General features: G+C 40.5%; 2 protein-coding genes across 4 annotated transcripts in view; one reads left to right on the plus strand and one right to left on the minus strand.

The window, feature by feature from the left end:
* Window positions 1–3,879, minus strand: part of ZNF485 (zinc finger protein 485) — a 33,134-nt gene extending 29,255 nt beyond the window's left edge. For 2 of the 3 annotated variants that reach the window (XM_049854746.1, XM_049854744.1), the window contains exon 1: window positions 3,050–3,412. The gene's annotated coding sequence lies outside the window, so the exon portion shown is untranslated. Of the gene's footprint in view, window positions 1–3,049; window positions 3,413–3,693 lie in introns of those variants that run through there. The other variant, XM_049854745.1, reaches the window with a different exon arrangement.
* On the plus strand, window positions 1,322–26,567 carry ZNF239 (zinc finger protein 239). The gene is given in 5 exon segments (XM_049856025.1): window positions 1,322–1,375; window positions 3,159–3,371; window positions 3,409–3,649; window positions 4,192–4,233; window positions 18,826–26,567. Coding segments are annotated over 5 exon segments (2,016 nt in total). The 3' UTR covers window positions 20,292–26,567.
* The last annotated feature ends 544 nt before the right edge of the window (window positions 26,568–27,111 follow it).

Raw genomic sequence — 27,111 nt, forward strand, 5'->3', positions numbered from 1 at the left:
CTCCTGCGGAGTGTCTGCTGGGTTTGAACCACTGACCTTTAGGTTAGCAGCCAAGCACTTGCCCACTATACCACGAGGGCTCCTTGAATGAAATAAAACAACGCCTAAATAAACAGAGGTATACCATGTTCATAGGTTGGAAGATTCAATGTAGTCAACAAAGTAAATCTCCAAATAGTAAAAAAAGATGCTTCCAAATTATATCTATACATTTAATGCAATTCTTATCAAAATCCCAGGAAGGGCTTTCGTAGACATTAACAATCATATTCTACAATTTATATGGAAAGTCAAAAAGAACCTAGAATAAAAGAATTCTGAAAAATAAGAATAAAGTGGGAGGAACCACTCTACCTGATGTTAACGCTTACTACAGGCTACAATAATGAAAACAGTGTGGTACAGGCTGATAAATGGGACAGAATACAGAGTCTAGAAATAGACTTGCACAAACATGCCCAACGGGTTTTTTACAAAAGTACAAAAGCAATTCAATGGAAGAAGGGTCTTTACAACAACAGTATCGGACAACTGGACATCCCAAGGCAAAAAAAAAAAAATGAAACTTGTCCTCAATGTTACAATTTGAAAAATTAATTCAAATTAGATTACAGACTTACATGTAAAATATAACAGTTCAAAAAAATAGGAGAAAAATCTTTAAGACCTAGGGATAAGCAAAGATTTCTTAGACTTGACACCAAATGCACCCTCTATTCAAAGAAAAATTGATAAACTGGGCCTCATAAAAAATTTAAAAAAAAACAACTTTTGGTCTGAGAATGACCCTATGAAGAAGATGAAGAGATAAATCACAGACTATGTGAAAAGGTTTCCAGACCTCCTATCTGACAAAGGCCTTGTATCAAGAATACAAGGGTAAGTCAAAAAGCATAGCTACTAAGGTTCTAGTTCATACATGCACACAGTTTATTCCAAACAAAATGTGTTTAAACAGGTCTCTGTGATCAGTGGGTGGCTACAGACAAGTTCTGTCAGTAATACACTTACTCTCCCTTAGGGCTAGCCTTCAAAAAAAGAATACTTCTTGTGTCATGGAAAAAAACAATTTTGAAGTCAGGGCTAATATCAAATTTTTAACAAAACTCAAGTGGACATCTTCCCAAATCACTGAACCTTTGCAACAAGTTTATGGGAATGCTGCCCCACATAAAACAAGTTTTTAGATGGATCATTTTAAGGAAGGTCGGTAAGACCTCAAAGATGAACCAAGAGAGGGAAGACTGCTCAGAAGGTTTCAGCAACAGTTTTTCGGTATTCCCAAGGGGTAATCTTGACAGATTTTCTTAAAGGACACAAGATGATCACAGGCACTTATTATGAAGAAGTTTTAAGAGAACTGGAAACTGCATTGGTGAGAATAAGGCCAAGAAAGTTGCACCAAGAAATTTTTTTCCCATCATGGCAATGCACTGCCCATTCTTCAAGGGCAGCAAGGGCTGTCCTATGAGAATTTCATTGGGAAACTTTATCCCATCCACCCTACAGCCCTGATCTTGCCCCTTCAGACTCAAAGAACTCAAAGAACATTAAAAAGGAACACTGAGTCCCTTGAGTATACCAAAACTGCCGTTTTGATGTTATGTAAATCAGAGAGTGCAGAATTCCACAGGGAAGGATTAGAGAGATAGAAACACCACCTTCAGAAGGATATAGACCTAGATGGAGGATGTGTTGAGAAACAGCAGCTTCACATTTTGATATTTTTGTTTAATAAAGGTTTCTATGAGTTTGTAGCAATACTTTTTGACTTACCTTCACATATAAAAAAAATTCTCAAAACCCCGCAGTAAAAATAAAAGCTATCCAGTTAGAATACAGGCAAAAAGACAAGAACAAACAGCTCACTAAAGTGAAACCAAGGCACTACATATCTATGAGTGGCTTAAAAAAAAATCGCAACACCCAACGCTGGCTGGCTCATTAGGATGCATGGGATGATTACATGAAATAAAAGTATAGTATTTGGCACATACATGCTAATTATTGTCCTCAATTTGTTAAAGGACACATACAAAACGAAAATTTTAGCTGGCATACTGTCTTCTCCCTTGCTAGACGAAGAAGTGTAAGAGAATAAATGTGTTATTGGACACCACTCAATCTGTGGTCATTTGTTACCGCAGCAACAGGAAACTGCTACACCAAGGAAGCAGGTAGCTATAGAGGAGAGATCCAGGCAACCGCTCCCGACTCCCAGGATAAATTTGAAAGGAAGAAGTTGAGAGAAAAACAAATGGGCACCTCTGTGTCACTCCGGGAGAGATAAAGTAAATGGAAATGCTGCCACTCCCTTGAAGTCATGAACAACGAAAACGATGTGTCCCATGATACACGGTAATACTGAACTAAAAAAGCAAACTGCAGGTCCAGATATATGACAGGACCCCATCTTCTGTTTAAAAAAATATATCGATATTTATGTATAAACAGATATGTCCGTGTATGTGACTGCTGAGTGTCCCCTAACACCCTCACCTCCTCAGTCTTTCTTTGCTCCTGTGACCCCTATTCGAAATCGCAAACCGCCTCCCCACCTACACACACTCACACCAGCATTGCTAAAGTCCCTGACTCAGCTCTTTTTTTTTTTTTTTTTACCGTGTTATCACTTTACTACGCCCTATATTAAAAAAAAAAAAAAACCCAGCGCCGCCAGTGGATTCCAACTCACAGCTACCCTATAGGACGGAGTTGAACTGCCGCCACAGTTTCCGAGGAGCGGCTGGTGGGTTCGAACTACCAACCTTTTGGTTAGCAGCGGAGCTCTTAACCACCGGGCCACCAGGGCTCCCACACACTATATACCACTTGTTACATTTATGTATGGCTCGTCTTTCCCACAGAATTTAACATTCGCAAGGGCAGGGATTTTTGTGTAAGCGTCTTGAACAGCTCCTGGCACACTGTAGGCCCTTAATATTTGTTAAATGAATGAACTTCGGAGGTAAGATGAGAGATATTTAACTGTAAGCAATTATTTCAAAGTATTTTTAAAGGTAAATAAAGAATTGCGGGTGATACTTACATTCTTTTTTTCCCACAGCTGTACTGTAATAAAATGAAAAAATTTAGTAAGTATTCTCAAAATACATCTTTTGTAATAAAAAACCAGAAAAATAATTTGCACGAACTAGCCGCCGAGCGCAAACATCGCTAAGAGCCGCGCGGGAAGGCCGGAAACCGCCGTCAGCCACCCGCCCGCGGAGCCCGGGACTCAAAGCCAAGAGGGGCCGGAAGTGGGCTGGCCCGACCGCGGCTTGCTGGGACTTGTAGTTCGGGGCCCTCGGGGAGGGCGCGGGTCCGTATCCGGAATCCGGCGTTTCCCGGTGTCGGGTTCCACGTGGGAGGTGAGACGGGCGTGGACGCGGGCGCGGCTGAGGGGAGTCGTCGTCGGGTCGGGATGTGGGCGTGGCCGCGGGAGTGGGGCTGGGCCGCGGGCACCGGGCAGCCGGGCGCGTTCCGGCCGCCGCACGTGTGGCGGCACGTGGCTGCCGAGCCTTTGCACCTCCCGGGCCGGGCCGTGGTCACACGTGGGCGAGGGCCCTTCGCCTGGGAGCGGGCGGCGGCTCCGCGGGGCCCTCCGCTCGCCGGGCTGAGCCCTGGCCTTGGCCAGCCTGGGGCCCTGGTAGGTGGCCACGGCGGCGCGGCCTGTCGGGGCCGGTGACTGACCTTATTCCAAGGAGGTTTTGGTGGGTGTTGGGCGTCAGAGAGGAGCTTCCGAGAGGCATCTGCCCCACAGCACTGTCCTCGCTAAAGTGACGTTACATCAGAGGCTCCAGAAACTAGTCAGGCTCCTGAGAAGGAGGTCAGGGAAGGCCACCTGGGAGGGAATGCCACCCCGCGATGCTTCTGCCCGGGAGCTCTTACTGTTCCTGCTAGAACAGAACGTTAGGGCAGAAACCGGAAAGTCGGAGGCAGCGGACACGTCTTAGAGCTGCAGGGTCTGCAGAATGTACCGGCTCTCAGGGGCCTGCCGGGAGACCTGGCCTGTTAGGTCCCAAACCTGGTGGAGAGAAGTGAGAGAGGTGCAGAGTGGGGCGTCAGGAGAAGGGATCAGTGGGGGAGCTGGTAACTGTGGCCCCAACCTTGCCTGCCTAGCTAGTGTGTCCTGCAAGGTAGACTTGGTTTCACAAGGCTTTTTCTCCCTCCCTAACTCTGCCTTTCCAGAGCTCTGTCTTTCCCTGAAAGGAGGAAATGACCAAGTTTCAGGTGAGTTCGAGTTTCTTCTCTCCTAAAATGCCTTCTGAGAATGATCAGAACTGTTCTTTCCTGGGCTAAAGAAAAGACATCATTTATTGAGTGCCTGTTTGGTGTCATGTCCCGACTCTGTACCGTGCGTTGTTTTTCTCTTTTAATTGTCACACTGCAGTGTGAGGCATGTGGTATTTAATAAATACAGGTGTAGAGAGATTAACATGCTAAGGGCGTATAGCTACCAGATGATGTCGCTAGGATCTGCTTCTGTATCTGCGACATAAAATTCCACGTTTGTTTTCACTCCCCCACCCAGCCTCCATGAACTTGGCTAATCCCAAGAGCACTGGGAATGTTCTCTTTTATTGAAATACTCCACAGAAGATCTTTACCTGATCGTCTCTCTCAAAGCCTGCCTTTTTCTGCCAGGCATTTCACTCACACTCTGAGTTATGCAAAACTATTACATGCCCAAACCAGTACTAATTAATCTCAAGGAAACAAACAGAATTTTAAAATATGGTGCTTTTCTTAAGGAGCTTACAGTCTATGAGCACATTACATGTACACAAAAAGCACACACATTAATGGTAAGCATTTATTACACATAAAAAAGTTTAAAACATTTGAAAGTTTGTTAAATAACAGCACAATAGTGACAAAATCACTCCTGGAAGTGCTGCTCAACCCAGCTGTGCATCAGAATCATTTGTGGTGATTTTTCAGAAATAAAGTTCCTAGGCCCCTCTCCACATCTACTAAAGGGAAAATTCATTCTCTTTGTATCCCACTGATATTTGTACATCCAAAGATTCATTGCATTTATTGTAAAATATCTCTAAATTCTTGCTGTAAGAGACTGTAAGATAGGTATCTTAGTTAACCTGGTGCTGCTGTAACGAAATACCACAAATGGGTGGGTTTAACAAACAGAAATTTATTTTCTCACATTTCAGGAGGCTAGAAGTCTGAATTCAGGGTGCCAGCTCTAGGGGACGGCTTTCTCTCTCTCTTGGCTCTGGGGGAAGGTCCTTGTCTCTGAGCTTCTGTTCTTGGGTGATCTTCATTTGGCTTGGCATATCTCTTCCCCCATCTCTGTTGCTTTTCCCTTGCTTGTTTAACCTCTTTTATATCCCAGAAGAGATTGACTTAAAACACACCCTACACTAATCCTGTCTTCTTAATATAACAAACAACCCATTTCCAATTGGGATTATAACCACAGGCATAGAGGTTAGGATTTACAACGCATATTTTTGGGGGGCACAATTCAATTCATAACAGGTAAAATGGGTTATTCATCTTTTATGCTCTTGTTGCTGTTTTTCCTTTCACCAACCTATCTGCATACTTAATGGGTAAAAAAAAAACCCAGTGCCGTCGAGTCAATTCTGACTCAAAAAATTTTTTCATTTGCTTCCAAAAAACCATTTTAAGAAAGTTACCTCAGGATTGGCACTTAGAATCACAGAATGTTTGAGATGGAAGGGGTCAGCCAGTGCCGTCTCTTCCTGAATGCTGGCATTTTACAAAGGAGAGCCCTAACTCTTAAGAGAACTGAAGGAAGTGCTGCCTGCAGATAGCAGCACTGTGGGCAAACTCCACTCTCTTCTTCCATATCTGAATAGATCATACACTAGAAGTTATTTGAATAAAATGTCAGGCTGGATTTCGAGGAAGAAAAAAGTTGGTGCTTAACAACACCACCAACAAAGGCCATCTTTTTGCTTGGGGAGTACAATACACTCCTCAAGAGACCATAGACTCTTAAAAGATCACTTTAGAAGACAGTAAAGGAGCCCTGGTGGTACAAATGGTTAAGTGCTCGGTTGCTAACCAAAGTGTTGGCAGTTAGAACCCACCCAGCAGCTCTGTAAGAGAAAGACCTGGCCATCTGTTTCTGTAAAGATTACAGCCATGAAAATCCTATGGGGTAGTTCTGCTTTGCCACATAGGGTCACTATGAGTTGTAATCAACTTGATGGCACCTAAAAACCACAACAGGTCAGTAAGCTGACTCAAGATACTGAGAACATGGCACCTCTGCCTTGGAGAGTAATTGAGGACTAACATGAGTAAGGCCCTGTGCTCAATATATTTTCATTTCTTTTCTTTTGCTTATTCCTCAATAAAGGTATTTATTCACTGCTAATGAAGTTGAGGGTTGCTGGTATAATAAATTTTGAGATCCTGCTATATGTTAAATAATATCTTGTAAAATTTAATTAAAGAAATTTATTTTGTCAATATTGAGTGCTTTCTATGTATCAGACATTGTCCTTGAGTCTACTGAAAGGCAGGAATCCCAATTTAACCCATCCCACTTACTCCGGCGACCATGAGTAAGTCACTTCACCATTATGAACTTTGGTTTTCTCATCTGTAAAATGAAGATGTTGGGTTTGCTTATCTTTAGATTGTTTTTAGTTATATCATTTCATTATTAATTTAAGTTTAATGTAAATTTATAAATATTTATAACTTAGATTCTAAGTCAGGTGTACTAGTTTTTGGGAATTTGAAGATGAATTGAGCGTAGCCCTATGGAGCTTTAAGATTGAGCATGGCCCCTGGCCTTTAGAATCTTAGTGCTAATTAGGGAGACCGATTTAATAGCTGTAGTACAGGTATGTGAAAGAGGCCGTGAAATCTCAGAAAAGAAGGAAGCATCTAACTCAACCTCAAGCTTCAGAAATGGATTGAGTTGTTGATTGTCCTAACATTGAAAAGAATTCCAGAATGAATGGGAGAAATATAAATCAGGGCAGAAGCAGTGTGTAAAGGGGTATTCCAGACATGTTTGGTCTAGTACAGGTCATCCAGTTTGACTGCAGCTCCGTCAAGATGCCTCCTGCCTTCTGCATTACTGTTACCTACCCCTAAGGAAATTGGTGGATCCAGCAGGGACGAGGTCTGGAAGGGAAGTTGAAAGCCAGATGACAACTTGTATGTAGTTCTAAGGAGCTGGGAATTTGTTGGGTGGAAATGGAAAACTGATGTTTGTGTGACCTTCCTGCTTGGTTGGCCTTCAGGATAGTGAGTCCGCTTTTCCCTTGAGCTTAGCCTTGGGGTGACCCATTAGCTCCCTTAATACCAGGGTTAACTATTCATTTTCGGATACTTGTGGTCTTAGCTTTGCTCTGCTTTAGCAGGAGCACTATTTTCTTTCCCTTTCTCCCTTTCCCTGTCATACTGATTGCTCTCATTTGTTTCATTATCATACCCTTTCTCAGAATTTTTGACCTATTACAAAGTTAATAGTATCAATATATCCTTTCCATTCTCAGCATGGGATTCCTCCTACCTTGTAATCTGTGGAATCTCAAACAGGGAAGGGGCTAATTTTTTTTTTCAGTTGTTTAAAAAATTAATAACTGCCTGATTTATGATCGAAAGGTGGCAAAACTCATAATACGAAGACTTGATAAGTGGTTACTGTGTCTAGGTAAGAATAGAGGCATGGTGGTGGTTCAGTGGTAGAACTGTCACTTTCCATGCAGGAGAGCCAGGTTCAGCTCCTGGCCCATGTACCGCATGCCCAGCCAGGTCAGCCCCTGGCCCGTGTACCGCATGCACAGCATACCGTCTGTCAGTGGAGGCCTGTGTGTTGTTCCAGTGCTGAACAAGTTTCAGTGAAACTTCCAGACTCAGACAGACTAGGAAGAAAGGCCCAATGATCTACTTCTGGAAATCAGTCAGTGAAAACCCCATGGGCCACAACAGTCTCGTCCGCAACCTACCACGGGATGGCATAGGACCAGATAGTGTTTTGTCCCATTGTGCATGGGTCGCCATGAGTCGGGGCTGACTAGATGGCAGCTAACAACAACAAAGGTAAGAAATGGTGACGGCCTGCCCTAGAGGAATGGAGATGAAGGCAGTGGGAATGAAGAGGTAAAATCGGAGGGATATTTAGGAGACAGAACGGACAAGCTCTGATTAGATTTGAATATTGTTGAGGCAGAGTGGTCTTAGCCAATCCAAACTACTGTTTTTGATGTCTAGGTAAAAGATGAATTAAAAATAGAGGAGAAAAAGATAATTAATAGACTAAAAAGAGGAAGGGATTGAATTTAGAATGTCTAAGGAATAATGACAAGGATGCCCTTTATCACCACTCTTACTCAACATTGTGCTAGAGGTCCTAGCCAGAGCAATTAGGCTAGATAAAGAAATGAAGGGCATCCAGATTGGTAAGGAAGAAGTAAAAGTATCTCTTTTTGCAGACAACATGATCTCATACACAGAAACACCTAAAGAGTCCTCAAGAAAACTACTGAAACTAATAGAAGAGTTCAACAGAGCATCAAGATACAAGATAAACACAAAAAATCAGTTGGATCCCTCTACACCAACAAAAAGAACATCGAAGAGGAAATCACCAAATCAATACCATTTGCAGTAGCCCCCAAGAAGATAAAATACTTAGGAATAAATCTTACCAGATGTGAAAGACCTATACAAAGAAAACTACAAGACATTAAGAAACCAAAAGAGACCAACATAAATGGAAAAACATACCTTGCTCATGGATAGGAAGACTTTACATTGTAAAAATGTCTATTCTGTCAAAAGCGATCTATAGATACAATGCAATTCCAATCCAAATTCCAATGACATTTTTTAATGAGATGGAGAAACAAATCACCAGCTTCATTTGGAAGGGAACGAGGCCCTGGATAAGTATAAAAAAAAAAAAAAAAAAGCATTACTAAAAAAGAAGAACAAAGTGGGAGGCCTCACACTACCTGATTTTAGAACCTATTATACCACCACAGTAGTCAGAACAGCCTGGTACTAGTACAACAACAGATACATAGACCAGTGGAACAGAATTGAGAATCCAGACATAAATTCATCCATATATGAGCAGCTGATATTTGACAAAGGCCCAAAATCAGCTAAATGGGGAAAAGACAGTCTTTAAGAAATGGTGCTGGAATAACTGGATATCCATCTGTAAAAAAAATGAAACCAGACCCATACCTCACATCATGCACAAAATGTAACTCAAAATAGAATGTCTAAGGAGAAATTAGTGTTGGAGAGAAAGAAACCTTTTTCTCTGAGGTAGGAAGGAAAAGATCTGGTTGAAAAGAGTAGCTAATCCAGTTGCTTGGTGTTCAGTGGGCCATGTTTTATGAAGGGTTGTGTTTATGGAGCTCTCAGGCAGGCACCTCCACTTCTACCTCTCACTCTCACCTTTGCTCAGGAACTTGCAGGCTGTTTTTTGGCCAGTCGTTCATCACACTTCCTCAGACACAGTGGAAACTCTTGACCTTGAAAGGAGAGGTTGGGGAGAAACTGCCGCTTTCCCTCATTTTTACCTTCTCCATTTGTGACTATACGAGTAAATCACGTCATTCCTGCAGGGCAGGCCTGCTTGTCCTCAATTTAGAGAGGAAGGAGTGAGTGGTGCCTCTTCAGCTTCAGGCCTAAGCTGTTTCAACTAATCCAATGTGCCAAAGAGACAGCCCTGCCTTCTAAAGGTTAGTGGGCACTTCCTTGGCTTCATTTGACTCAGTTGTTTTGCATATATTATGTCACTCTGCTTTGCAAGGTGTGCTGTGATCTATTGACTGGTGTCAGTCCACAAACCGATTGACACCAGTGTGCAAAGAAGTAAGTACAGAAGTGGAGAGTCAGCGTTTAAAAATTTACAGCAATATAACTGTTATTTTTTTGTCTATTGAATCTAATCGTTAAAAATTAGCATTAGCATCTTGTGTCTGGGTTTTTATTTTCTAAGTAATTTTTAAAATTATATTTTACCGAAGTATGGGTCTGTAACATACTAGAAATTTAAAAAATAAAAAACTGGTCCTTCACCAAAGGTGGTTTGAGAAGTGCTGCTCCATCCTATTGAACCCTAGAGGGAACCAGACTCACTCTGAAGTTAACTGAATAAATATTTTGAACTCCTTTTATGGGGCTAAGGAGCCCAGCTGGTACTGTGGTTAAGTGCTCAGCTGCTAACCGAAATGTTGGCGGCTTGAACCCACCAGCCACTCCACAGGAGAAAGACGTGGCAGTCTGCTTCCGTAAAGGTTTACAGCATTGGAAACCCTGTGGGGCACTTTTACTCTGTAAGTCAGAATTGACTCGATGGCAGTGAGTCTGGCATTTTTTATGTGGCTGACTCTGCTTGACGTCTTGGGGATACAGCAGTGAATAAATCAGACAGCATTGTTCTTAGTGAACTTACATCTTAGCGGGGAGAGATAGACGATAAATAAGAAAGCAAAAAATGAGATAAGGCATAAGCAGTATGAAGAATTAAAATAGGGAGAAGTGATAGTTACTGGGTGCTACTGTGGATTATGGAATCCCTAGTGGTGTAGTGGTTAAGAACTACAGCTGTTAAGCAGAAGATAGGCAGTTCTAATCCACCTGGCGCTTCTTGGAAACCCAATGGGGCAGTTCTACTCTGTCCCGTAGGGTTACTATGAGTTTGAATTGACTTGATGGCAACAGGGTTTTTTTTTTTTTACTGTGGATTAGGTGGCCAAGGAAGTGCTTCTCTGAGGAGGTGACGTTTCAGCTGAGACTTGAATGTTAAGAAGGAACCAGGTATGTGAAATCTGAAAGAAGAGCGTTCTTGGCAAGGGGACAGCTACTGCAAAGACACTAAATTGGGGATGAGTCTGATATGGTTTAAGGGCCTTCAAGGCCATTGAGGCCAAATGTGGTAAGTCAGAGAGGAATGACTCAAGTTGGATTTGGAGAGGCAGCAGGAACTGGATCTGTAAAGCCTTGCTGGCCAGAACGAAGAGTTTGGGTTTTACTCGATGTGTACTGAAAAGCCTTTGGAGGGTTTCATGCCTGACCTCATTTGTGTTTTAAAAGATCACCCTGGCTGTTGTATAGAAATTCATTGTGGGTGGGGGAAGCAAGAGTGGACACAGAGACAAATTAGGAGGTTGATGCAGGTGAGAGGTAATGATGGCTGGAACTCATAGGGATAGTAACGGGCAGTGGAGAGAAGTGGATAGGTTCAGATGTGTTTTAGAGGTAGATAGTTGATAGAACTTGGTGATGGATTAAATGTGAGGAAGAGGGAAGAGAATCAAAGTGACTTTTAGGATTTTGGCTTGAGCACTTAGGTGGGTTGTCCGGCTGCTAACCAAAAGGTCAGCAGTTCAGATCCACCAGACGCTCCTTGGAAACTCTATAGGGCAGTTCTACTCTGTCCTATAGGGTTGCTAACAGTTGGAATTGACTTGACAGTGGGTTTTGGGGTTTAATACTCCATTTGTGTGCATACCACAGTTTATCCATTCATCTGTTGATGGGCATCTAGGTCACGTATCCAACTTCCCATCTAACATCTGCACTTGGATGTCTACAAGGAACTTAAAACTTAACAGGCCTTAGACAGAACTCTTGTCTCGCCCTCAACAATCCTCATCAATATCTGCTCTTCCCTATTCCTTATTCCTCTCTGTTTTAGTAAACAGCTGCATGACCCACCTAATTGCTCAAGCCAGAATCCTAGGAGTCACTTTGATTGTCTTAGTTTAGAAGAAGAAAAGACATGATTGATGCGATGAGGAAAAAAATTAAGGTAAAAAATGTAATGTGGCTGGGAGAAAAAAAAAAAAGAGGGTTAGAGAATGATGATTTTGATGGAACAGGTATGGTGGAAGGGGAAGAACATAAAGAAAATGAAGATAGTTTTAAGGTACAGGATATTAAGAGATTAGTATTTCAAAAGTAGAGTGCTTCCACATAATGGCCCTGATTATGGTGGTCGGAGTTTGATGAAATGGCACTATGAAGATTAAGAAATGCAAGGTTAGAGTGTGGGACAAATTGTTCTCCTAGCTGACAGGGTTGTCCGGATAATGATAGGAATGGGGTAGAAAGGGCATCTAAGCAATAATCATGAGATGACAGTGACAAGGAAAGACTCAGTAGCTGGATAGCTTGATCTTGGGCAGCTTATGGGCGGAAAGGGAAGGATTTGGATGGAAGTTGCAAAGTAGATAAGAAAGGAAAGATTTCCTAATAAAACCTGACTGATCATTCAGTTCCCTGAACTTCATGTTTCTCATAGACCCTTTTTACCTTTCCCAGTGCTACCCACTGTCACCTTCCTCCCGTGGTATTTGTGCAGATGGTTATTGGATGAGGAGGAATGTGCTTAATGTTTTAGGAACCAGTAACATTCAAGGATGTCTCTGTGGACTTCACCAAGGAGGAGTGGGGTCATCTGAACCCTGCTCAGAGGAACCTGTTCAGAGATGTGATGCTGGAAAACTACAGGAACTTGGTTTCGGTGGGTAGGAACATCTATGTCTGGACACCTACCCATTGGAGTCATTGTTTCCTCAATTTTAAACAGTGGTGGGGCCCCAGGGGCTGTGGTTCAGGTGTCAGAGTTTTCTAATTTCTTTTTGGCACAAAAGGATGTTTCTAAGCAGCTAAAGAATTTTATTTGGTAAGAACTGGACAATGGTAGCTTTACCTAAGCTGTCTCAGAAACTATACCTGGTTTGTCCATTATAAGCCAGAGTTTGGGACTGATTTTGCGTTCCATGTAATCACCCAAGCCCTGTGTATCTCCCAGATGTGATCCTTCAGGGGGAGCAAGGTAAAAGATTATTACACAGTGGAGAATGAACTCCAGAGAGAGTCAGGCATCATTCCAAGTTACAAATTCAGGCTGATCCATGGAAGAGGAATCCCTTTTAAAACACCATTCAGGTGAAGAACCCCAAAGACTCAAGGAAAATATGAGCCCAAGAGACAGAAAGGGGCCACGTAAACCAGAGACTCTATCAGCCTGAGAGCAGAAGAACTAGATGGTGCCCAGCTACCACCAGTGACTGCCCTGACAGGGAACATAATAGAGAATCCCTGATGGAGCAGGAGAAAAGTGGGATACAGATCTCAAATTCTAGTAAAAAGACCAGACTTAATGGTCTGACTGAGACTAGAGGGACCCCAGAGGACATGACCCCTGGACTCTCTGTTAGCCCAAAACTAAAACCATTCCCGAAGCCAACATTTCAAAGATCAGACTGGACTATAAGACTGAAAATAATGCTGGTGAGGAGTGTGCTTCTCAGGTCAAGTAAGACACATCAGACTACGTGGGCAGCAAGATGAGAAGGCAGAGAGGGACAGGAGCTGGTTGAATGGACACAGGGAATACAGGGTGGAGAGGAATGTGCTGTCACATTGTAGAGAGAGCAACTAGGGTCACATAATAATGTGTGTATAAGTTTTTGTATGAGAAACTGACTTGAATTGTAAACTTTCACTTAAAGCACAAGAAAAAAAGAAAATACCAGTCAGGGAGTTCTCTTTGAAGTTCTCTGATCTGTGGAGAAAGCTGGGGCTTCTAGGGTAGCTTCCGCATTACCATTTTGCCTCTTAGCCACTTACTCTCCCTTCTGCATCTTCAGAAGGTTGTGAAAGAATGTGAATTCTTTCCCGTTCACATTCACCTTCTTGCCTGTACTCTGTTTTTTTCCTACATTTTCCCCACGTTCATGTACCATCTCTGTTTGGACTTTATATTCATTGTCTCCCCGATCTGCAGTATCTAGTCTCCGTCCCTTCTAGTGCTTCTTTTCTTACACATTCAGGGATCGATCCATCTCTCCTCCTAAAAATGAGGCAATGCTGGTACGTTAGAGATAGAAAAGGGGTATAAAATGCTATGAGTCAGAATGGACTGGACAGTGGCAGTGGGTTTGGTTTTGGTTTATCCTAAGGAAGTATTCAGTAACTCCAACTGAAAATTATGAACAAAGATAGTCATTATAAAATTCTTTAAAATAGTTAAAAAAAAAAAGTTATTCACCAAATGTATCACAGAAAATTGATTAAATTATGGTGGATCATACAAAAGAAAAAGATATGACTGTTAAAAATATGGTGATAAAGAGTATTTAATTAGATAGGAAAATGCATGTATACCCACTAGGTTGACCCATGTGAAATTGCCATTTTATAGTAAAATACATACATAAAGGCCTAAAGAGAAATATCCAGTGATACTGGCTTTCAGATTGTTGTTTTTTCCTGTTGCAGTACAGTGCGGGCTGTGGCTCAGTCCCTCAGTGACTGTGGCTCCCTCTGGCCGTTGTTTTCCACCGAGCTGGGGAGTGAGAGAGCTCTACTAAGTGAAGTGATTACCTCCACTGGTGAGGTCATGCGCTTCCGTTTTCTTGACACACACTTGGTGCTTTTTCTCTTTTACCAAAAATGACTGACTTGCAGGTCACCACTGAGCTTTTTCCATTTCAGAGTTTTTTCCACTTTTAATTTTTCTTTCAGAGTATTTAGTGTTACTAATTTTTCTGATGGTTTTGATGGTGTTGACCTTCTCTTGGTATTCTTTTTTGACTTATACGAAATCTTAGTTTCCCTGTTTCCCCCAGCCTCTCTCTTATTCTTTTTGCCTGCTCCTTCACTAGCTTCTGTGTCTGTAAAAATCCCAAATGGGCCCTTTGCTTTTCCATTACTGTATACCAGTGTTTCTCAACCTTTTTTTTAAATTATCACCCACCCCTGCCCAAGGACACAAAGTTCTCCCTAATGAGAGAGACTAAATGCTAAGGAATAAGATTTTGTCAGGCAGGATTGAGTTTTGGAGGGTCACAGACCGTTTCTAATAGGACAGCTTTTTGTGCCTCCCCTCGAACCAGTTTCCACGCCTTTAGTAGTTCCCCGGTTGAGAATGAATACTGTCTACGTACACTTGTCTGCATCTCTGAAGAGCTGTTGTACATTTAAATGGCTTCGCCTGTCCTTTGTTTTAATAACCCTAGTGTCTCTATTTCCCATCCTTCTGGTAAACTCTATTCCTTTTGTTTTTTTCTTGGCTAAGATATATACACTTGAATATCCAGTGTCACTTCAGAATTAGTGTGTTTGGAATTTTAAATTTTATTTTCCTTTTTAACTTCCCTTCCCATATTCCCACTTCTGTCAGAATCAAAGTTCTTCTTCCAATCCCCCTAGAAATAGGCCACTATTAGGTTTCTCTCTCCCCATGTTCAGTGTATCCAAATCTCTTACCAGTTATTTTTTGGCTTTGAATTCTTTTAAATTTATTAACACTGTTAATTCCCACAGATAACAACCTAAAATGGATCCACTTAATGCTTGAGTTATGGTATAAATTAGCCAGGTTTGTTGACATCATTTTTCAAGCTCAAAGCAGATGTTCCAAGTAGATGCATCTCCTTAAACACACCATTTTGGATAAAACTGGAATTACCCTTAGTCGCTGGCGTAGAGCACTTCAACTCTCTGCCTGGCTCTGGAGGTGTTGTGCCCTAGAGAGCGCTGTCCTCTGCTCCCAAGCTTACCCACCTCTGCAGTCTATTTTCCAAAGGTCCTCCATGCTTCCTTGCTCTGGAGTCTTTGATTATTCCAAGCTCTAGTTCCTGATTAATTTTGTTCTTTAAGATTTTTTCAAAGTCCATTTCCTGTGTGCAGCCTTTGATCGCTCCTTTCAGTTGACCCCTTGTTCTTAGAACTTTCCGTCTGCACCTCCCAGTCCCATACCTGACTGCATATTCTTTTGTATGCTTTTGTTTGTTTGTTTGTTTGTTTTTAAACCAGTGCATCTGTGACTCTGATTTATTTCCCTTGTTTCCAGCCAGGTTCCTGGAGGGAAAGCAATGTATTTAATACTTCCATTTTTGTGTACATAGTATTTAATAATTGTTAATAATTTAGCAGAGAAATATTTCTTTACAGTCTTGTGTGAGAGACATTAAGTAAACATACTCTAAATCTGGTAAGTCCTACAAAGGGTACTGCAGAACTCTGGGATAGTGAAGGGATGTGATGGGATGAGGTGATGTGTGTCATTGAGAGTTTCAGGGAAAGCCTCTAAAGTGGCAAACTGAGATCTAAAGGACCAATAGGCATTAAGCAGGTGACTAATGAGGGGAAGAATATTCTAGGAAGAGGGACTAATGCAAGGGAAGACCCTCAGACCTGGAAGAAGGAGGAGTGTGGCTAGTACACAGGGAGTATCTGGGAAGAATCGAGTGGGAAGAAGTGGTAAGGAAGGCCTGGCTCATTTGTGGCATTGAAGGCATTGGTAAAAAGTTTAGATTTCATTCTAAGATCATTGGGAAGCCATTGGAATAAGGGAGTGTCGTGCTCTGATTGGAAACCCGGGTGGTGTAATGGTTATAGAGGTATGGCTGCTAACCAAGAGTTTGGCAGTTCAAAGCCACCAGGCACTCTATGGGGCAGTTCTGCTCTGTCCTATAGGGTCTCTATGAGTCGGAATCGACTCGATCGCAATGGGTTTGGTTTTTTTGGTTTGGTGCTCTGATTTACCCGGTATCACTGAGGCTGTTTTGTGGAGAAGGATTCACAGAGGGGAAAAAAATGAAGTAAGATGTGGGCTTCCAGTTTCAAGCTGTGCTTTAGGTTTTCACTTTTATTGATACAAAATTGAACATAGTTGTCCCGTATTTGTATATGCAAATAAGATATAAAAAGTCCCCAGAATACAAACAACACAGAAATACAACATGAAATCAGTAATAATATTTTGTGTACCCTGTTTTTTCTGTGTACTTCATACATACATGTGTACATTACAAATGTATGTGAAAATGATTGGATTCTACCAAATGCATTTTTCAACCTGCTGTTTTGTGTAGTACATTGTAGAGATTTTTTATGTCTGATTAACTCCCTATAGAAAGATTCCTTTTCTGATTATGGCACTATTTCCTCCTCATAATACCAACTCACTTTTTATATTATTTTAAAAATATTTAAAAAAAAAAACCTAATACTAGTTTCATTGCTACTTATAAAACCTACCATTAATAAAATTCCTTCCCTGTTGATTTTCATATACCTGCAGTTTCTACAACCACTAGCTGTTCCCATGTGTTGTACAGTACAGATATCGAAGCAAAATCCTTTGACCATTTAACAACAACTTGGACCCCCCTCATAATTTAATTGCTCCAAACTACACTGTTTTTCTTTTATATTTCCTTTTTTTGCCATTACGTTTAAAACTTGTAAACAAAGTAATACATTCACATAGGTAAACCAAGTATCATGTCAAAAAGCTTATAACAAAAACCAGCAGTCCCTGCTCTGGTCTTCCACATGCCACATTTGTTTTCTCAAAAGCAATCAGTTTTAATCCTTTCAGCTGTTCCTTACGGTGTTTATTTTCATATTTCGAAATATGTTTACACAGCTATTTATTTAATTTAAAAGCAAACGCGCTTACATGGTTAAAAAAGTGCACAATGAAAAGTTCTTCCGTGTCCTTAACTCTTCTCTACCTGGTTCTGGTCATTTGCTACTGCAGATAACCTGCAGTGAGTAATGTTGTGTAAACGTTGTTTCACAGCTATGCGTGGAAATCTGAAGAGTAAAATCCCTGAATGGGAATGCTGAGTAGTATGTACATTTGTGATTTTGGTAATTGTCAAAATGTCCTTAATGGACTGGGGGCCAGTGATTCAAATTTACACTCAACAAGCAATGTGTGTCTTCAGGCTTATAGGTTTTGGCTGTGTGACAGATGGAAGATGGTACCTCAGTGTACTTTTAATTTCTCTCCATGACCATCACTTTTATAATTTGTCTTCTGATTTGCTCCTTCAATCTGTAATTTTCTCTGTACCCAAAGTCTTGCTATCTTCCAGTGGTGTTTATAAACACAAAGTTAGTCACTTTACTCCTAATTTAAATCCTCTAATAGTTTTAAAAGGAGCCCCGGTTACGCAGTGGTTAAGCACTTGGCTGCTAACCAAAAGGTTGGTGGTTCGAACCCACCAGTGGTTCCTCAAGAGAAAGATGTGGCCATCTACTTCCATAGAGATTACAGCCTTAGAAACTCTGTGGGGCATTTCCGCTTTGTCCTGTCGGGTCTCTCTGAGTCAGAATCAGCTCGACAGCACACAGCACACACTAGCTGTTCTTTAAATTCTCAGTGTTACCCAACGAGCCCTTCATCCTAGCTCCTCTCTTCCTCTCCAGGGCACATTCTTTACCACTTTTACCTGTATTATATCCTTCATGAGAAGCTTCTTGTCATTTTCCTAAGCATGTCATTTTCTCTCTCCACATTTCACTTATTTCTTTCTGTCATTTTCTCCCAGAACTCTTCTCCAAGGCCTTCTAGTTTGGGTGAAGCACCCCATCCAGTGCACCTGTGCATACATCTGTCACAGCACAAACATTGTGTTATCTTTGTTGACATACTTGTGTGTCTTCCCATCAGGCTCTAGCTTGTTAAGTAAAAGGATTTCAGTTTTTCTCCTTGTATCCCCAATACCTGTTAGAGTAGATTACCAATTAAATGCAACTTTAATTAAATAAAATGGAGTAAAGTGAAATGAAATGTTATTTGTGACAAGGATGTAGGATTCATAGCCTTCTGCAGGATTAGGGAAGGAATACTTTTACTGACTACACTTAAGAAAACAGGGAATTCCTGTCTTATGTACCCAAGCCTTCTCTCTCTCTGACATTAACCTAAAGGGTATGACTATAAGGATAAGAAGCTTAACACTTCCTAGTTAGTAAGTCTTCAGCCTGTAGCCACTCCTGAAATCTTAAATCTATTCATTTGTATCACTGAATTCTCTTGTTCCCTAGGAGACCTGAATGGAAATTCTGAGGAGACTCTTCAAGAGAAAGGACTTAGGCATCTTTTACATGAAGAGCTTTCCTGCTGGCCAATTTTGGAAAAGACGGCCCAAACAGTACCTGGGAGTCAGGATTATACCATGACTCTCCGGGAGGAAGTGTATGGAGACTCAGACCTACATCTTGCCCCTTGTCAAAGGTAGAGAGAAGCTTTTTCTCATATTTCCAGAAATAAGAACGTGGTGACTCTTCAAAGTGATGATTTAAAAAACATGGAAAGTAAAGAATATCTGTCTTTGAAAGTCCCAAGCCAAATGCCCACACAAGACTCTTTGGTGAAGTTCTGTAAGAATGAGCCACAGAATTCTAAGGAAAGCAAAAGTCTCTTTGTAACGGAAGAAAGCACTGAGAGAAAAGTGATATGGGGGGAAAGTCCTCCCATGGACCATTGTTCAGACAGCCTTCAAGTTAAACTTCTGTCAGGTGTAACAGAACTGGTCCCTCCATTATTCAGTGGTGAGGCAATCTGCCAAAACGGCCAGTTGAAAGAATCCTTGGATCCCTTTGACTATAACCATAAAGACATTTATGGTTGTAAATCACAGTTTGTTAGTTATTGTCATCAGAAAGCTCATACAAGTGAGAAACCTTGTAACTGTAATGACTGTAAAAAAATACTTAAGACCAGCCCAAATGTTCGTCCATATGAGAGAATCCACTCAGAAGAGAAACTACATAAATGTGTTCGTCAGAGTTCAGAACTACTACATCATCAGAGAAACCACACAGAAGAAAAACCCTATAAATGTGAGCAGTGTGGGAAGGGCTTCACAAGGAGCTCGAGTCTCCTCATTCATCAAGCAGTCCATACTGATGAGAAACCTTATAAGTGTGACAAGTGTGGGAAGGGATTCACAAGAAGCTCAAGTCTCCTCATTCATCATGCAGTTCATACAGGTGAGAAACCTTATAAATGTGACAAGTGTGGAAAGGGCTTTAGTCAGAGCTCCAAACTGCACATCCATCAGCGAGTACACACTGGAGAGAAGCCCTATGAGTGTGGGGAGTGCGGTATGAGCTTCAGTCAGCGCTCTAACCTACACATCCACCAGCGCATCCACACAGGAGAGAGGCCCTACAAGTGTGGAGACTGCGGAAAGGGCTTCAGTCAGAGTTCAAACCTTCATATTCATCGGTGCATACACACCGGAGAGAAGCCTTATCAATGCTATGAGTGTGGGAAAGGCTTCAGTCAGAGTTCAGATCTTCGCATCCATCTCCGAGTCCACACTGGAGAGAAGCCCTATCATTGTGGCAAGTGTGGGAAAGGATTTAGTCAGAGTTCCAAACTCCTCATTCATCAGAGAGTACATACTGGAGAGAAGCCCTACGAGTGCAGCAAATGTGGAAAGGGCTTCAGCCAGAGTTCCAACCTTCACATCCACCAGCGGGTTCACAGAAAAGATACCTGTTAAATGATGGGAGCCCACTCAGGTCTGCAGTCAGAGTGCTTGTCCTGTAAAGACTGTTAAATATTTTTAACAGCACTTTTACCTTTATAGTCTACAAAGGAGAGAAATAGTAAAGATTATTCAGATATGCTCCCCCACTGAAAAGCATTCGTTTATTTTAAAAGTATTTAAATACCAACCTTTTTTTATGCTATACAAAGAGTGGATTGCTCTGACTCCTCAGATGCAGAGTGAAAACATCTGTACTTTATAATTCAGCCAGTGTTATTAGAACTACACTCCTGCCCAGTATTTCTAACCACAAGTACTTTATATTTGTCCAACCAGGACATGGTTCCCTTGCTGACATTCTCTAACAAATGGGAACTCTGATGTCTCTTCAAATCACGTGCCTTGTGTTTTTCTGTACTTCTTTCTGGCCCTGAGTAGCTCTCTCTAAACTGATTGTATCATATGCCAGTTTTAGGCTGAGGGGGTGGCTGGTAGTATGATGGACATGGAAATTCTTAGGCGGCAGCTACACGAGGAGTGAAAAAATTAGTAATGTAGTACATCCCCATACACTATTTTGGTATGACGTTGAACCTCCCTCTCTCCTCCTTGAAGCAACGGTTCAGAAACATAAAAACCAGCTGTCTAGTCAGTTCCAGCTCATGGTGACCCCATGTGTCTGAGTAGAACTGGGTACCATAAAGTTTTCAGTGGCTCTTTTTCTTCAGAGGTAGATCTCCACGCCTTTCTTCTAAGGTGCCTCTGGGTGGACTCAAACCTCCAACCTTCAGTTAGCAGGCAAGCACGTTAACAGTTTGTGCCACCCAGCAACTCCTCGGGAATATAAGTAGTTCTTTTTCCTAGGCATGGCTGATTTACTCGTATACTTCCAAACCTCACCACCTCAGGTGACCTCCCTCAAACTAAAGCCAAGTAGGGTGCATACACCATGTTGAAACATGTCAAGTGAAGCTGAAATATGTTTTAAGAATATTTTATTCCTCTCAACACTTCTCTACCTTGTTGCTGTAAATTTCTTCACCATGTTCTATACAAAGCAAAACAAAGGGAAAGTTTCTTATATTTTTCATTTCAGGCTTATCTCTGGTTCTGATACTTGATGTATAAACCCATTGCTGTCAAATTGATTGCAACTCATAGCAACCCTATAGGACAGAGTAGCACTGCCCCATAGAGTTTCCAAGGAGCACCTTGTGGATTCAAATTGCCAACTTTTTGGTTAGCAGCCATAGCACTTAACCACTATGCCACCAGGATTTCCATTTGATGTATAGTACCCCCAAAATGTCATTTGAATTTTTACAGCATCCCTAACCTCCTTAGAAGTCACTATGGACATCTGACACTTATTTGTACAATTTTTATATTTGGCTACATCACATAAAATTTTTTTTTTTATTCAAGGAAGGCATAAAGTGCAAAAAAGAAAGCCTATCTAGTTGGAATGATCAGGGAAGTCTGCATGAAAAAGGCAATTTAAGAAAGCTCTTTTTTTATTAACATAGATTTTTAAGAACTATATTTAGTATGTTTGGGAAGGCCAGGCTTATCACTTGGGTATTATGGGTGGAAACGGATGTGGGGATCGATACCTCAAAAAGTGAGGCATTCATTCCCTACAAGTTACTAAAGAAGCTCATGCAACAGCTGAGGGTAGAAAAACAATTCAAATGCATAACTAAATTGGAAATTACTAGACAGTGAGCTCCAAATTACAGCCCTGTTTTTCTAAAAAAAAAAAAAAGTTTTTCTAAACAAAGGTTATATTCTTCAAGCAGTGCTGAAGAGGTTGCCTAGTATTCTATATCCGTTTTCCCCCAAATACAAGTATGCATATATAAAAAATAGCAGACAGGGAAAATATGGATACCTTATTAACTTAGGAAGGGGGACTGCAACTGAGAGATCTATCTAGACCAAAGATAACCTTAGGCAGTTCACTGGGAATAAGCAGGTGAGGTATTATACATTGAAGCCATTAAATCAGGGGGAGCATAGCTAATCTCTAATATGGAATGAAAGAGTAAAACATTTGCCTCCCTTCAAAAGATGGTCCCAGAATATTTGACTCCAACTCCAAGCATGACATGTGGGGATGATTTAGGGTGATGACAGCATTGCGTAACACCCCTCCTTGCCTGCTTGGATACTATGAGGCAGACTCATAAATGAGGTGATTGTTTCAGTGATCTCTAAAACAATGAATGCCCTCCCAGTTCCTCCCACCCTTTTATAACATTGAGCCTGAACATCTGTTCTTGTGGATTTGACTTTTCTATTTCATGTGTCTTCTAATTGGCTGGTAATACATAAATCTAATGGGGATTTGGAGCCAAATAAGTAACACTAGGACCCATTTGGAAACCCTGGTGGTGTAGTGGTTAAGAGCTACAGCTGCTAACCAAAAGGTTGGCAGTTCAAGTCCACCAGGTGCTCCTTGGAAACCCTGTGGGGCAGTTCTACTCTGTCCTCTAGGGTCGCTGAGTTGGAATCAACTCGATGGCAACGGGTTTGGTAATGGGTTTGGGACTCATTACACAGTAAGGCCAGAGGATAGGTCTGAACTCTCATCAAGTCTTAAAAAAAAAAAAAAAAAAATTTTTTTTTTTTAAGTATTAAGTGAGTATTAAATCAGACTGTTGTTCTAAATTTCCTTTTATATATACCTTGAGTTATCAGTGTTTTTAACTATGTTTAATTTTTACTGTTCTCTCTTACACATTTCCTCCTGAAATGTGATCAAAGCCCTTGGGGAGCATTTCTATGATTATAGGAAGTCTGAGGAAACCAACAGATTGGAGAAAGAGGGACTCACGCACAAAGATGCAGGAGGAACAACAGGAGATAGGTCACATTTCATCAGATCTTAAGATACCATGGATTATGAAAAAAAAAAAAGCAATTAAATTACATACCATTAATTTTAAAGCACACCTGTTTCAGAAATGTGAAAATAAAAACTGTGTCTTAGGATTGCTGAAAAATGGTTCCTTTTCAGAGTTCAAGGGTTCATCTAACTTGATGCTTTATTAGTATTTACTGAGTTGAACTGAGATTTTTGGATAGTCTCATTAATTACCCATCATATTCAATTGATAATTCTATTACTAGCATAGCAAAAGATCTAGGTTACAGATTATTTAGCATTTGTAGAGTATGTGGGACTCACTTTTCCAGTGCTTGCAATTCTTACCTATCAAATGGGTGCTATTTGCTTTCTATGTGGATTTACCTTCCAGGCAAGAGATGGGAACTTTCTTCTCTGCAGAAAGCGAGTGGTCCCAAGGGAGAAACCTATTCTGGCATTTGAGAGTCCAACAGTAAAGCAGCTATGTTTTCGTTCCAACATACATAGAACAGAGCTTCAAATTTCATGAAATAAAAACTGATAAACTAGGAAAATTCTCAATTATAGTAAGATTTGAACATTAATTGGTAGCACAAGTGGACAGAAAAAAATATAGAAGACTTGAATAGCACTATCAACTAACTGGACTGACATTTATAGAACATTCCACCCAACAATGGCAATATACATTCTTTTCAAATGCACATATTATAGACTATAAGAAGTTAATAAAAAGGATTAAAATCATACAAATTATGTTCTGTCACCAGAACAGACTTAAGCTAGAAATCAATAACAAAGAACTGAAGAATCCTCAGATATTTGGAAATTAAACAACGGTTCTAAATGAGCCATCAGCTAATGAGGAAGTAATAAGGAAAATTTGAAAATATTTTGAATTGAATGAAAATTCCTCAAAATTTGAGGGATGCAGCTAAAGCTCATTAAATACTCAGATAAGAAAAAAAGCCCAAATCTATGATCTAAATAAACTCCCACCTTAAGAAACTACAGCAAACATTATACTTAATGGTAAATTACTGACATTATTCTTTCAGAAAGAGGAAGTAACCTAAGAATGGATACTGCCAACTCTTCTATTCAATATATGGTCAGGTCCAGTGCAATAAGGCAGGATAAAGACATAAAAGGCCTAACAATTGGAAAGAAAGAAAATGAACTCATTTGTAAATGACATATTTGTCTAAATACAGAATCCGAACGAGTCTACAAATTTTATAACAGTCAATTACTCAGGGTCTCCAGAGACAAGATCAATATATACATAACCAGTTGTATTTCTGTATACCAGTGACAAATACAAAAGAAAATATGATAGCACTGAAACCCACAAAACACTGAGTGAAATTAAAGATTTAAATAAATGAATGGAACATACTATGTTCTCAATATCAAAAGATGTCAACTCTTAAAAAATTGATTTAAATTTGATTAAAGCAATTCCAATAACATCCCATTAGGGTTTTGTTTTTTTTAATGTCAAGCTGATTTTACAATCAATAAAATGCAAGGAGCTAAGACAATCTTGAATAAGAATACTGCCTGGTATTAAGATATAAAAAGACATAACATTAAGACATAACGTTGACCCAGGAATAAACAGACCAATAGGAATACAGAGCTCCAATCAATTACGACAGTGGCACAGCAGTGCAGCGAGGAAAGGATGTTCTTTTCAAACAAATGAAACCATGTGAATAGGGTAAACGTATGAGGAAAAAAGAATCAATCTTTACATCACAGTGCCCACAATATATTTTTGTGAACTGCAAATCTAAATAAGAAAGACTTTTAAAACACTCTTAGTAGAAAATGTAGAATAACCTCTTGACCTAAGAACAGGCAAAAAAAAAAAAAAAAAAGGACACAAAGAACACTAACCATGAAGAAAAAAAAATTAAATTGGAACACATTAAAATTAATATTCCCTGTGCAAAAGATAGTATTAATAAAAGGAAAGCCACAGATGGATGAAGATATTTGTAATACTTATATCTGACAAAGGTCCTATATTGAGAATATGTAAATAACACATACAAATTAATACAGGCTGACAACTCAGTAGAAAAATGGTTAAGTCTTAAGCATTTCACAAAGTATATCTAAATAAAAAATAAACAGATGAAGAAATATTCTACTTCATTAGTCATCAAGAAAATTCAATTCCAAGCACAATGCAGTGTAACACATCCACCATAACGGCTAAAAGAGAGAAGCAGATAATACCTCCGCTGGTGAGGATCTGCAGACACGACGACTCTCACGCACTGCTGCTGAGAACATAAATTGAAGCAATCATTTTGGAAAACTGCCAGAATCTACTAAAGCTGAATACATGCGTACAATATGACCCAGCAATTTTATTCTCGTTATATGCCCAACAGAAGTGGGTCCATATATTCGTCTAAAGGAATGTACTAGAATGTTCATAACAGCACTGTCAGAACCAAGACCTGAAGAACTCCGTGATGGTCATCAACAACAGAGTGGTTAAACTGTGGTATACTCACACAGGGAATATTGTACTGGGTGACAACAATCCACAATTACACACAATAGTGAGAAGTCTCACAAAATGCTCAATGAAAAGAAGCCAGACACGGAAGAAAATACATACTGTTTTGATTTTATTTATACCAAATGAGAAAAATTTTAGTCCAGGATGGGAAGAAAAATTCAGCTGGAGACAAGCAAAAACAAATTTTAAAAAAATCAGATGGAGACAGCCCTGCCATATGTGGTGTCTGTTATTTGACACCAGATAAAGCCTGCTGCAAAGAGAACACATTTCTCCCAAGGGTAAGGTTATGCTACGTATGTAAAATGTCAGGATGACCTTCTTGAGTTACTGCTGGCTTTTTACTAATGATGTCCCAACCCTGCTTTGCTATCCCCACCTGCTGAACAAACATTACTGAGATACCTAACTGCTAAACTGCCCTCACCTCACGACAGCAACCAATTTAGAGCTGATCCCCACTTCCCACTAGCTTCTCCTCAGATTTAATATAATTAAATTTAATTTACATATAAGCCAAAGCCTATATGTAAAGCTCTCCACACTCCCTCTTCTTAAAAGATGCACTCTGTGGTTCCTCTGAGGTGCCCTCCATTGTTGCAGCAAGCCAGTAAGCCTAAATTTCTTAGACTAGTTTTACCCTTGCTGGTATTTGGCTGTTAGTTTAATAATACATCAAAAACAGGCAAAAATAATCCACGGAGTTAAAGTCAGGATATGAGTTAACATGGGAGGGGTAAGGAAATGAGAGGGGGCACGAAGATGGCTTCTGTAGTATTGGTAATATTTTATCTCTTGAACTGAGTGGTGGTTATACAGGTGTGTTCACTTTGTATTTAACTGTACACTTACAATTTCGGCACTTATCTGTGTCATACTTCAATAAAGTTTCTTTTAAGAAAATGCAGTCTCTCCACTTCTGTGTCCACCCAGGCTGTTCACAGGACATCCAGTTTGTCCTTCATACCTACTTATAATTTATTTATAGTTAACGGGGTCACTAGAAGCTTTATCTCCTATGGGGAACAAATCTTTGCAGTGAGCACCCCTCTTGGAACTTTTTGAAATAAATGATCCTGCAACACACGGTTGGACTTTATTTTATACCTGGTATTGTGTCCACTTGTACTGAACAGTTTTTCTGGTTCTTGGTACAGCTGCTAATTTTTCTGGAGCAATCCTGATTTCCATAGTCTAACCTTAACCCTCCTTGCACAAACAGAAACTGATTTTTAATTTTTGGCAGATGTATTTAATAGAAGAGACCAGTTACATATATTCTATAGATTTATCATGTCCATATAGGAAACAGAACCCTCATATACAGCCATGGCAGAAAACAGGTTCTATGGCTTTCAACTATTAAATTACGAGTCTTTAGGTTTTGTGTTTCAGAGCATAAAAATAACCCTGGTTGAAGGGAA

This window comes from Elephas maximus, chromosome 16, assembly GCF_024166365.1.
Source record: "Elephas maximus indicus isolate mEleMax1 chromosome 16, mEleMax1 primary haplotype, whole genome shotgun sequence".
Lineage (NCBI taxonomy): Eukaryota > Metazoa > Chordata > Mammalia > Proboscidea > Elephantidae > Elephas > Elephas maximus.